The sequence below is a fragment of the Cydia pomonella genome, unplaced genomic scaffold (assembly GCF_033807575.1).
Source record: "Cydia pomonella isolate Wapato2018A unplaced genomic scaffold, ilCydPomo1 PGA_scaffold_81, whole genome shotgun sequence".
NCBI lineage: Eukaryota > Metazoa > Arthropoda > Insecta > Lepidoptera > Tortricidae > Cydia > Cydia pomonella.
The window spans coordinates 93855-105678 of NW_026907914.1; the positions used below are offsets into that span (position 1 = coordinate 93855).

Consider the following 11824-nt stretch of genomic DNA (forward strand, 5'->3'; position numbering starts at 1 on the left):
CCTGCTTCCTGAAGAACCCCATGTCATAGCGCAAGGGAAACACCTCAGAAGGTAGCTCATTCCACAACTTGCACGTTCTGGGCAAAAACGAGCGAGATGCCCGCTTGTTCTTGATTTGTCACGTGTAGAGAAAGTGAGGATGAACTTTGTTTCTTCTTGGGGTCTCTGGAGGCTTTTTAGGGTTCCGTAGTCAACTAGGAACCCTTATAGTTTCTCCATGTCTGTCTGTCTGTCCGAGGCTTTGCTCCGTCGTTAGTGCTAGAATGTTGAAATTTGGCATGGATATATAAATCATTAATTAAAGCCGACAAAGTCGTACAATAAAATCTAAAATTTTTTTTTTTTAGGGTACCTCCCCTACACGTAAGTGGGGGTGAAATTTTTTTTTCGCTTCAACCCTAGAGTGAGGGGTATCGTTGGAAAGGTCTTTCAAAACTAATAGGGGTTTTCAAGAAACATTTTTTGATAAAGTGAATATATTCGGAGCTAATCGCTCCGGAAGAAAACAAAATGTCCCCCCCCCCCCCCCTCTAACTTTTAAACCATAGGTCCAAAAAATATGAAAAAAATCGTGGAAGTAGAGCTTAAGAAAGACATTAGTGCTGCACTAGCATCTTTCATAATATCGATATTTGGCCAAACCGCTATTCGTTACATCTCTAGACAGAGCTACCTAACGGACCTACCTATGGTTCCGAAGGTTTAGCAATGCCATTTTACGTTCCAGGAATCGAATGCGGCTACCCAGCTGAGATCGCGCACGGCACGTACACGGTTCTGAACGACTCCGTGTCGTACCTGTCCCACGTGCAGTACGAGTGCACCGAGGGCCACGAGATGGTGGGCAGGTCACGACTCGTCTGCGATATCGACGAGAGATGGAATGGGCCCCCGCCGCGGTGCGACGGTACGTTATTAGTTGTGTAGGCAGGTCACGTCCAGAGAGCCTACAGCAAACCACGTTTGATGTCTTGCCTCTCTGTCGCACTTGTAAATTCGTATGTAAGTGTGACAGGAAGGCAACAAGTCGAACGTGGTTCGCGGTAGGCCCTCAGGAATCGAATGCGGCTACCCAGCTGAAATCGCGCACGGCTCGTACACGCTCTATACGCTCCGTGTCGTACCTGTTGCACGTGCAGTACGATTGCACAGATATAGTGCATAATTGTTTTCCATCGTATTTTCTCGAAAACTTTCGTATGCTACTTCAATCAACCTCCGTACTTTTTGTGCCGAGACTTACTGAAATAGCAAGACACGTTCGTACGTTCCCGTGCAAATACGATGGAAAATAATTATGCACTACATCTGTACCGAGGGCTACGAGATGGGGGGCAGATCAGGGCTCGTCTGGCGATATAGAAGAGAGGTGGAATGAACGCAATTGACGAAATTCTATTTTCGCGGTTATAGCCCTGTTCTTCATTTACAGTTGTCCACTGCGAGCCCCCGGCGCAGGTCCCCAACGGGCGCGTGACGCTGTCCCACAACGCGTCCGTGTTCGGCGCCGTCGCGGAGTACGCGTGTGTCCGCGGGCACCGCCTCGTCGGCGCCCGGCGCGCGAGCTGTCTAGCGAGCGGCGTTTGGGACCAGCAGCCGCCTAAATGTCAACGTAAGTAAAAAAAAAAATTAATATTCTGTAACTTAAAGTAAACAGTTCAATATCCATGCTGGTGCCTGTATTTAAGTATTCAAGATACCTGTATTAAGAGACAACCGCTCTTCCACAAAAAGTGAGTACTAAATAATAAGGTGTTTTCAAAATTTTTGAAACGGTTGTAATACGTTCTATATTAACCAAACGTATGTCCTAAAATTCAACTTTTACGCTAAAAAGGCTTTAAATATGTTAAATTAACAAAATATCTTTAGATGGATGCTATCGCGCACCAAACGCTCTTTGAAAAAAGTGTGACGTCACAGTTTACGGTTTTACACAACTATGTACATACATACGTAACACCAAGGTCTGTTCACACACATTTACCTATATGCACACATACACCCATTACCAAAATGGCGACGCTTGAGTATTCTCTAAAGTCTTCTCGATGGGCATTTAAATCTTGCACCCTAAAAACCAACATTTATCCTCCAAACAATACGTCCGTAATATTTGTGTTATTATTCATCCCACAGCCGAGGAGCGCTCAACAACGACCACCACAACGCTCCCTCCCCCCACCACGGCCGCCCCCACCACCCGCGTCACGTCGCGCGCGCCGCCGACGCGGCCGCGCTCCACGCCGCGCCCCGCGCCGACTCCGTTCGTCACGCCGGAGACGCGCCGTCCCCGCCCAAAGACCACGGAACGGCCGACCACGAGATATGAAACGAGGGTCACGGACGCGCAGGAGTCGCCGACCAGCCATGTGCCGCATATTATTGTGGCCAGTCATCCTAGGGAGAACCAAGTAAGTACACAAGGTGTACAGTCGAGTTTTTCACCTTAATCTATTGCAATAAGGTGTAAAATGTATACCTACATATTTATGACCTCGACTGTAACAAAAATATTGGGGATCCGTTCACAATTAAGGCGTTATTAGAGTGACAGAGAAAGACGCCCGCAATTTGCGCACTTCGGTGTTCGCGGTATTGTGTTCTGATTAGGAAAAAGAAAAAAAAATGTTTTTTTTTTTTTTTTTTAATCTTATTTATTTTATAAGCCATACATCTTAAGATTAAGTCGGCTTAAAAATAGTAACATTGATACTTAAACTTTAGGTGTTACTTAAAACATTAGGGTTACTACTTAAGGAGTATTTTTATAATATTCAAAACTAAACAAAGTTACTTAAACTTTAGATGTTACTTAAATAATTGGGATTACTATTTAAGGAGAGTTTTTATAATATTCGAATCTAAGGTCCAATGACTGTATGATGAAACTTAAAAATCTACCACTATATTCGGCAGTGAACCCTGAGCTTTTTGTCGCCAAATTTTTATTTTTCTGTTCGTCTACTGTAATGGTTGAATTAAGACTTCCAGAATACCAAACTGAAATATAGTTTTCACTATGGGTTCCTGACTCAACTATAATATTCATAAGCAAACGTTGTAGTCAACTATAATGAATTTGACCAATCACGTGTCGCCGCGGTAGATAGGACGAAACAAAACGATAGCTCAAATCATTATGTATTTTAAGTTCTATAGTAACAACTATTGCTTCATAGGTTAGAACGCGTATGTGGAACCCTTAAAAAAGCAATATCCATAGATTACGAAGACCGCTTTTCGTTTTATGTTAGTCTCTACAGGCTACTGTGGCCAAAATCGAGAAAAAAAAACTGTTCAAAAATTGAATTTAGTAAGGAGTAAGTACCAGGCCCTCATGAGTTACGAGAAGGTGTCGTTAACCAGCCCGCCGGGCGTGTATAAAGGTATTATGGCTGCTCGCGTATTTTAGCTGTATGTTTGTTTTCCTATATACAGTAAGTATTACGTTAGGTAATTTTAGTATTGTTTACAATAATCATATAATCAAGCTTTTCAATCTCGTACACTCAGTTGGCTGAAAGCTTCGTCGGTTGACTGAAAGCTCTTCATTATATCCCGATTGTATAAAATACTATTTTTCCATGGGGTGTTTCAAGTCAGCCAACCTTCCATACAAAGGCCTACCCCGTAAAAAAAACAATTTCGTTGACATATGATTTTTTTTTGCAGAATATTATCTTAAAAAGGTATTAAAAAAAATATAAATAAGTAAATCTTTTAATTTTGAATCTTAATCATGTCATTGAATTTATTTTTATGAAACACCTGTAACGTCTCCTCAGATTCTCGGCAGCGGTAACAACATCCGCGCCGAGCAAACCCCCCGTGTCAACGTGCCCCAATCAGTGGACGGCGAACGGCGGGAGACTGTCGGCGCGCGCCTCAACCTCGGCGCCGTGGTCGCGCTCGGCGCGTTCGGCGCGATCGTCTTCCTCGTAGCGATCATCACTACCATCGTCATATTGGTGCGGAGGTGAGTTTCAACGGAGTCGGCGTGAGTTGATTTCGAACTGTATGTTGTAGAGGTTGAATCACAGTTTGAATTGAGTGGCTCCACCTGTAAAAGAAGCGCGAGCATGACCTGAATTCCGAAACCCGGAGCAAGTAACAATTATAATATTGTTTTATTATGAATTGCTTAAACGATCATATTATTCATGTGAAAGGCCAGCGATGATCATGGTATTGAGATTCACTCTACCAGTATTTTTAATATAGAATTAGTATATATGCATAATATAAAAAAAAACTATTTATGTAGAGCTTTGTGATTCAATCTCTACAGTGGTAAATAAGTGATAGAAAAAACATAACTAGTCCCCTGCCGCGTCTGTCTGTGTGTATGTATGTTTGCGATAAATTCGAAAACTATTGCACGGATTTTCATGCAGTTTTCACCAATCAATAGAGTGATGCATGAGGAAGGTTTAGGTGTATAATTTGTTTGTGTAGCCAGTGCGAAGCCGGGGAATGTCCCTAGTTAAATATAGTAAATAAATGTATGTTATTCTAGTAGATATTTGTCAGTGTTGGAAAAAATATATACACACTTACGTTATAGCTACACACACAGAAAAACAAAAATTAAGTTACTGGTATAATTACTTAATACTTGTTTCTGTAGATGTAGGTATGTACCAAAAATGTGAGCATGAGTTTCATCAATATTCGTAACTTTTGGTAGTAAATCGAATTCTGTGTGTGTACAGTCAGCATCAAAAGTAGCGGATGAAACAACGTGCCAAAAGTATCTGATATTCCGGATAACTTTTCCAAATATAGATAAATTGTTAAAATTTGCGCTCAAAAGTATATCTTTTACAGTCTTAGTTGTTCTATATTAAAGACGACACTTTTTGTTAAGCTATTACAGAATGGTAGATACTTATGAAACGTTATTTGATCCGCTACTTTTGCTTATGCTGACTGTACGACCAAAGCGAAAGCAATAGCATAAAAATAGGCATAGGCAGCGTCACTACCAACCAACAAGGCTAGAATACCGTTTCGGTGTTTAGATATTTTATCGGTTACGGCGTGGTGAGTGCAACGTGGCAAAGTGTTTTGTACCCACACTAAGTTGAACATAAAATATAATCAGATTAGATTAGATCAATTTTATTTTTATTGAAAATTGCATGGTATTTTACAAATGTCACAATGTATCTAAACAGCGTGAATTCACAAAAAGATCGCCGTAATGAAAAATATAATAATTAAAAATAACACTATCTGATAATCATAAACAGACCGGGCAGTAAGGTACGAGTATATCTAGTGATTAGGAATAAAGGGAAATGCTTGGAACACATTTGAGGACTCCGTAAATTTGTTTGGACTAGTTATTTTATTTAACTTTATTGGGTAAATGGGAAATTGCATATCGTGGCTTGGAATCTAGCACGAGATCCAAAACAACACAGACAGCATGCACACAGCATGCTTTACAAGTAAGCGCAAATGTTACAAATGATTGAACACCATATCAACAAATAAAATAACTATCTAAACATTACACTATAACAGAGTTTACTTTACATTATTAAGATTTAACATCGCAAATGAGACAAACCCAAGTCAAAGCTGATGTCATCTGTCAGTGAGAGGAGAGAAGGATGTCGGCCAAGCATTTCTTAAACCTAGCAATGTGGGGGTCAAAATCACCGGCAATGATCACCGGCTAGTAGGTATATTGGCGACACATTCTTGTAATTGGATTATATATATTATTATATTAATATATTATAGAACATTATTACACAAATTGAGTAAGTCCCACAGTAAGCTCAATAAGGCTTGTGTTGAGGGTACTTAGACAACGATATATATAAATTTTATATATTTATAAATACTTAAATACATAGAAAACACCCATGACTCAGGAACAAATATCCATGCCCAACACACGAATAAATGCCCTTACCAGGATTTGAACCCGGAACCATCGGCTTCGTAGGCAGGGTCACTATCCACTAGGCCAAACTGGTCGTCAAAATAATTATAGAATGAAGTATTGCTTTTGTATACTGTAAGAGCGAAAAGTTGTAAGTTAGGAGGGGAACATATAAAAAAGAACATATTGCGATTTCAGGGTTTGTTCCACAGCAAAAGTTACTCAGTATGACTCAAACATTAATGGGTCTCTTTCTTTGCCTTTCGTTCTGTTCCATAGGGACCGTGCACGTTGGAGGGTCTGCCATCTTGTGGTCGGAATCGGAATTATATACATGTACATTTACACGTCACGTGTTTTCTTGTGCATAGTAGGTTCTGCCATCTTGTGGGCTACATCGGAACAATAAACATCACATTTACGCCTCGCGCCAAAAATCTGACGGCTCCTGTGCTGCCTCCTACAGTTCATGCACTTTTCCTATATTGTATATAACTGGGTGACCCAGCAAAATTTGTTATATAATGTCAAGAAATACAATATTACAATCAATGTAAGATAAAATTCCAATGTCAGCTTTAGAAAATTGAACCTACTACTAGCATTTTCAGAAAGTATCATGTGAGGTTTAATTGTGAGTCTAGCGGGATGCAAGAACGCTTCAATGATCTGACAATTCACTCATTTCCTTCCTGACTCGTCTTCATAATCTAAAGACATTTATTATTATTGGGGTTTCGGGCCTTTGATGCCACGTCGACCAGGTAGTGATCTATTGTGACAGCCCTTTAAAGTTCATTACTGATGCCCGTTGAATCCAGGAAATTCCAGATTCTTTGGGCCGTAATGTTCTGTACCTCATAGGGTTGCAATACGTGCCGCCCTAAGTGGGTACTTCTTTTTGACATTAGTGGTCCACAGGAGCAGAGAATGTGCATTGCAGTCTCCTCTGACTCATGGCAGAACCTGCATGTCGCGTCTTGTTTCTTCCCAATTTGAAACATGTGTTTGTTCAACTTACAGTGTCCAGTCAATATTCTGGTCACCGCGCAGGTTTTATGTCTTTTGAGCTCTAAGAGCTCCTTAGCAAATTTGTTGTTGAACCCTTTGATTAGAGCTTTCGAGTGTTCTTGTCCTTTGACGAATTTCCACCAATCGATTGCTCTTGTTTTTTCTAAGTTGCTGAGCAGAGAATATGCATCCCGTTTTGTGATTCCACAGAACGGTTCTGGGCCGACCAGGGATCTAAAGACATATATACTGATATACTGTGTAGGCGAACAGCATAAAATTTCAAGTAATTTACTATATCTTAAAATGAACTTTTAAAACACCTTTTACGATTTCCTTATCTTTTTGTTTCTTACGATTCTGTTGGTGACGATCAGCCCGTCTAATAATTGGGACTTTTTTTTCTGTATTTAAACTGAAGGAATTTAAATAGCTACTTACCTACTATAGACATTAAATCGTATACTCGCATTATACATTCGCTAGATCTATAAGATAGGCGTCGCAAATTTCACCAAAAACTGAGAGAAATAATTGTAGTTATGTTCTATTCATATAGATGGCATTACTTATTTATTATAATGTCCTTTTAACATTGCCCGTACTTATTAAAACGATCATCATTGATTGACTTTCTGGACCGCCGTCATAAATACAATGAGACTCGAGGCGTTGTGTCGATGAATAATATTTTTGATGAATTTATTCTGACGATATTAATATTATAACTTTGCCCACCAGGTTAATATGAATTATAATACTACAGTATAACTTCTCAAACGTAGGAGACGTACCACCACATAACCACATAATGCCATCTAACGACGCATTCCCACAAATTGTGAGAAATAGGTATATCATTATAGGTATCATACGAGATTGAGCGAGTCATACATTTAGTTTGGTATTTTTCATATGGGACGCCTAATATATTAAATGCGATAATTTCGCTAGGTGACAAATAAGTATATCATAGATATGAATTCCGTATTTCGTTTTAAAATCAATAGCATAATTCTATGTGTGTGTGCTTACCTACTGATTTTAGCGCTACCGAAGATATGTCTTTGATGATTACAGTGTTTAGGCATGACTCCACCAGTGTGCAGCACAAGCATTTTTGTATTGAATATGCTTGTGCCGCAGCGCAGCAAACTAACGGAATCCCGCTTTTAAACCTACCTAACCACCCAGTAATCTAAAACTAGAACTTGTCACTTATGGTTTGCGACAATAACTACCGTATACATTCCTCACTGGTTATCGGTGACTTAGCAAATAGTTATAAAACAACACCATTTAGCGACATATACCTTAACTACGTCGGCCATTGGTTAGCGGCGGCGCGCGACGAACAGCGGCGCCGGCGCCGCGTTGGTGCTCGCTGCTGGCGCTCCCGTTCCCCGACCAGCAGGTTGGGCGGAGAGAGTTTGCGCGTGCGCACCGCCATGTGCGCGCAGGACGGTTCAGCAACCCGCTGTAGAGGTACATACTGAGCTACTGGCGTGGCGGGGTCTCAGAGAGTTAATGATTGTAACGCCTTGGCCACGTAACGTTTACGTCAACGTTAGCGTTGAGCGTTGACGCACGGAACGTGCGTTCCGTGGCATTTGGGTGAAAGTTAAGTCTAAGAAAAATCTTGTCAGAGTTTGACAGATGACAGTTAAAAATCTCTTACTTAGAACGTTTTTATAATCGACCCTCTGTCGGGTGTCAAATTATGAATATGGGAAAGTAAAATATGTGCTTTTGTATGTTCATTTAATTATATAACAATTATTTAGGTAAATCTCAAAAATAATAAAACGGCTTTGATGTTATGAAGTACTCTCAACCAGCTGACTTCCTCTTTGATCAATACGCCGTCCAATATCGGAGCAGAATGTGCGAAAACGCTCCGTAAAGATAAAATTTTCAAATAAGTCAATGAATAATGTCGATATTATGTTTTGTGGTTACTGGATTGTCAAACGGCAACTTTGACCACCTGAGTGACGGCATATTACGTAGCTGGACAGCGCCATCTACATCAACTGTCAGATTCGAAGCAACATTTTTTTCTAAAATTTAAAAAATCTTCTACAATCACTAACTCTTTTCTCATAACTACTAAAGATGTTAAAGTACGGGAAAAGTGAGGAATCGTCTTACCAAAGGAATCAAAACTTTCTGTTACGGAACTTAAACTTAGTACGCGTCTTTGTATTCCTTTGTCGATGCTTAAATAATATGACCTATTTAGCGTATGATGGTTGCGTTTACGTCTTTGGAAAAAGCTACATATTCCTATAATCGTGTGAAGTATTTAGCACAATTATTTATTTCTCTGATTGCTTCGTACGATTGCCGCATCAGTGTATACATGTTTTTATTTTATTTTTAAATTAGTCCCAAATACATATCATCCCAAAAATATATTTACAAATTCCTCGTCTTTGCCCAACCTGGAAAGGTATCCAATATGATATGTAGACCTGATGTAATTAAATTTATTAAATGTTGTTGTCATTAAGCATTTGTGTCTTTATCTAGGACAGTAAACGCCCACCACACGTTCATACGCCAGTAGCTATAGCTGGGAGTCGCGTGACACGCCTAGTCAAGTTGTGGTTAATCGGTAGCTTATGGATCATTGCTGTCATTTTAAAATTTTCGTGCATAGTCAAACCAAGCGTTTGCAATGATAAAGTGTGAAAATATCATTGTAGATGTCAAAATTCTGAAAATATGATACGACAGTAGGTAAACATTTGAAAATTTGTCGCAACATGTTATTTTAAAAGTATGCCCTATTAGTTTAATACATATATTGTTAAAAATACTTCAGTACTCATCTAGCTAACACAAGGAAAAAACTGAAAAGACAAGTCTTCAATACAAATACAGCAAATTTTAGTACCTTTACTTTACCTAAAATTTATTCAATAGCTTTGGTGATTCATAAGTTACCGTGGAATTCGGCCCGTCGCCAATTTCGGCAACTCAGCGACGACACGGCAAGTGATAAAATGCCACTTTGACTACCGTGATAGAGGCCAATTTTGCCCAGCAGAAAGAAAGTTTAATGTCGCTCTTTTGTCGCCGTTGCGTCGCTTGAATCAACGACGTGCCTTTCGCTAGGTTTACAGTGTGTAAGGTTGACATGGTGGCTGATTTTGACAAACAGAAGCACTCCCAATGTAAAGAAAAAGGTAAAGAAATCGTTTTTAACTATAAGAGTTATCTAATTACCAGTAGCAAGGCATCGATATTTACTATTAGTGCAGGGAAGCGCTGACGTAGGAATTCAAGCATAATCTATAAATTTATCGCAGTCGATATGATAAAAAATAGAAACGATGTCGTGCGTTCGGACTAGGTAATCTGTGCATTGGCGGTCACTTGAAACAACAGCGCTTTTACAAATACAAAAGCCATCATGTCATCCACTGCACACGCACAGACTAGCACCGCTCACACGCCATCTTGGAAATACTACACGTTTTATAGCTCACCGCAACACAAAATACGCAAAGGAAAATCACAAAAAGCACATGGTATCTAGCCACGGATTTACAACACGTATTTCATTTGTACATACATACGATTACGCACATTTTTGACACTTCTGCGTTCTTTTTAGAAACACCATGTATCGCACAAACGTTTCGAATGATCTACCTACACCAAACTTCGCATCGTAGCAACGTTTCGTTCTGTTTTATTCCTTAAAAGAATATTTCACAAAAACTTACTGATTCTTGTTAGATACTGTTGTTTAATCGCACATCTTTTGTTCTCATAAAATACTTAAAAATCTAAGGTTTTATTATGTGACTTCGGATGCTACAATACCGCCATGTTCAAATTACAAAAAAGAATCTACCATGGATGCAACAAACAAATGATTATGATTAGCTTTTACAGAAATAAGGTGGGTTAAATACAAATAAACAAACGTCACATATAAAAGTATTCTGGCTAAAACGGAGCATCCGCAGTCATGTCTTAAAACCAATCCTTCCCCTTCTAATCCACACTTCTCCTTGCAGAAAGCACCACGACGGCAAACGCTACCGCCACCACGTGTCCCCCGACTGCAACACGGTCGCCTCCCTCGACTCCTCGTCCTCGGAGTCCCGTTCGGGCCTGAACAGGTACTACAGGCAAGCTTGGGAGGAGCTCCACGAAGCAACCGGCGCTAAAGGTAGAAGACACGACAGGGAAGCGCCGAAAGACGGGTCGGAACTTGTCGTGTCAGACATCTACCCAGCCCCGAGGGACAAGAGGAGACATCATCATCACCACCATCATCGCCAGCCGAGGCATCCGGATTGGCATTCGCCGCATCGTCCACAGCACAATCATAAGCCTAGGTATTAACTAGCTGTTGTAAAAATCATTTCAGTCTGACGTTTTTTTCGCTAGTGTGTTGTGCATAAAACAGTCACATTTTGCAGTGTATGTATATGTTATTTTCATTAATATGCAGTACTCATAGAACTTTTTTAGATTGACTGATGATAGAATCGATACCTCCTAAGTATACTGGTGCAAGTGACATTTTTGAGATTTTTTGTTTTTAACAGTTTTGTGATTAATATGTCTATATCTACCCACTACAAAAATTTGGTACGGATATTCCTAATAGTTTCAGAAATAAAGTGACGTATATCAACGCATCTAACACAGCTTTGCTAAATGGTACGACGTATACAGGTGTAAGGCACTTGCGTCACTTTACGCGGCACCGATATTGCGACGAGGTGGGGGAAGTCGAGTGTAACTGGCAGTTGCCTCAGTATGAACGCTAGCCGTCGCTGCGTGCGGACCGTTTAAACTGTATTATATAACGTGCCATACGTCCAATACGCGATCTTAATGATCTTTGTAAGACTGGTACAATACCTGCTAAATACCACGAATTTTATCACA

The 11824-nt window shown here is 40.0% G+C and overlaps 1 protein-coding gene across 1 annotated transcript; it reads left to right on the forward strand.

The window, feature by feature from the left end:
- Positions 1–617: 617 nt before the first annotated feature.
- Positions 618–11413, forward strand: LOC133534301 (uncharacterized). The gene is made up of 6 exons (XM_061873404.1): positions 618–907; positions 1433–1612; positions 2140–2414; positions 3789–3979; positions 5691–5693; positions 10942–11413. Exons 1-6 carry the CDS (start codon positions 709–711, stop codon positions 11270–11272), a joined length of 1179 nt encoding a protein of 392 aa, XP_061729388.1. The 5' UTR covers positions 618–708; the 3' UTR covers positions 11273–11413.
- The last annotated feature ends 411 nt before the right edge of the window (positions 11414–11824 follow it).

Bases quoted from the DNA above. Each gene is read 5' to 3' on its own strand.
- LOC133534301 (XM_061873404.1), top strand. From the start codon at position 709: ATGCCATTTTACGTTCCAGGAATCGAATGCGGCTACCCAGCTGAGATC. The intron at 908-1,432 runs GTACGTTATTAG...CTTCATTTACAG, and splicing joins GCCCCCGCCGCGGTGCGACG to TTGTCCACTGCGAGCCCCCG. The intron at 1,613-2,139 runs GTAAGTAAAAAA...TTCATCCCACAG, and splicing joins GCAGCCGCCTAAATGTCAAC to CCGAGGAGCGCTCAACAACG.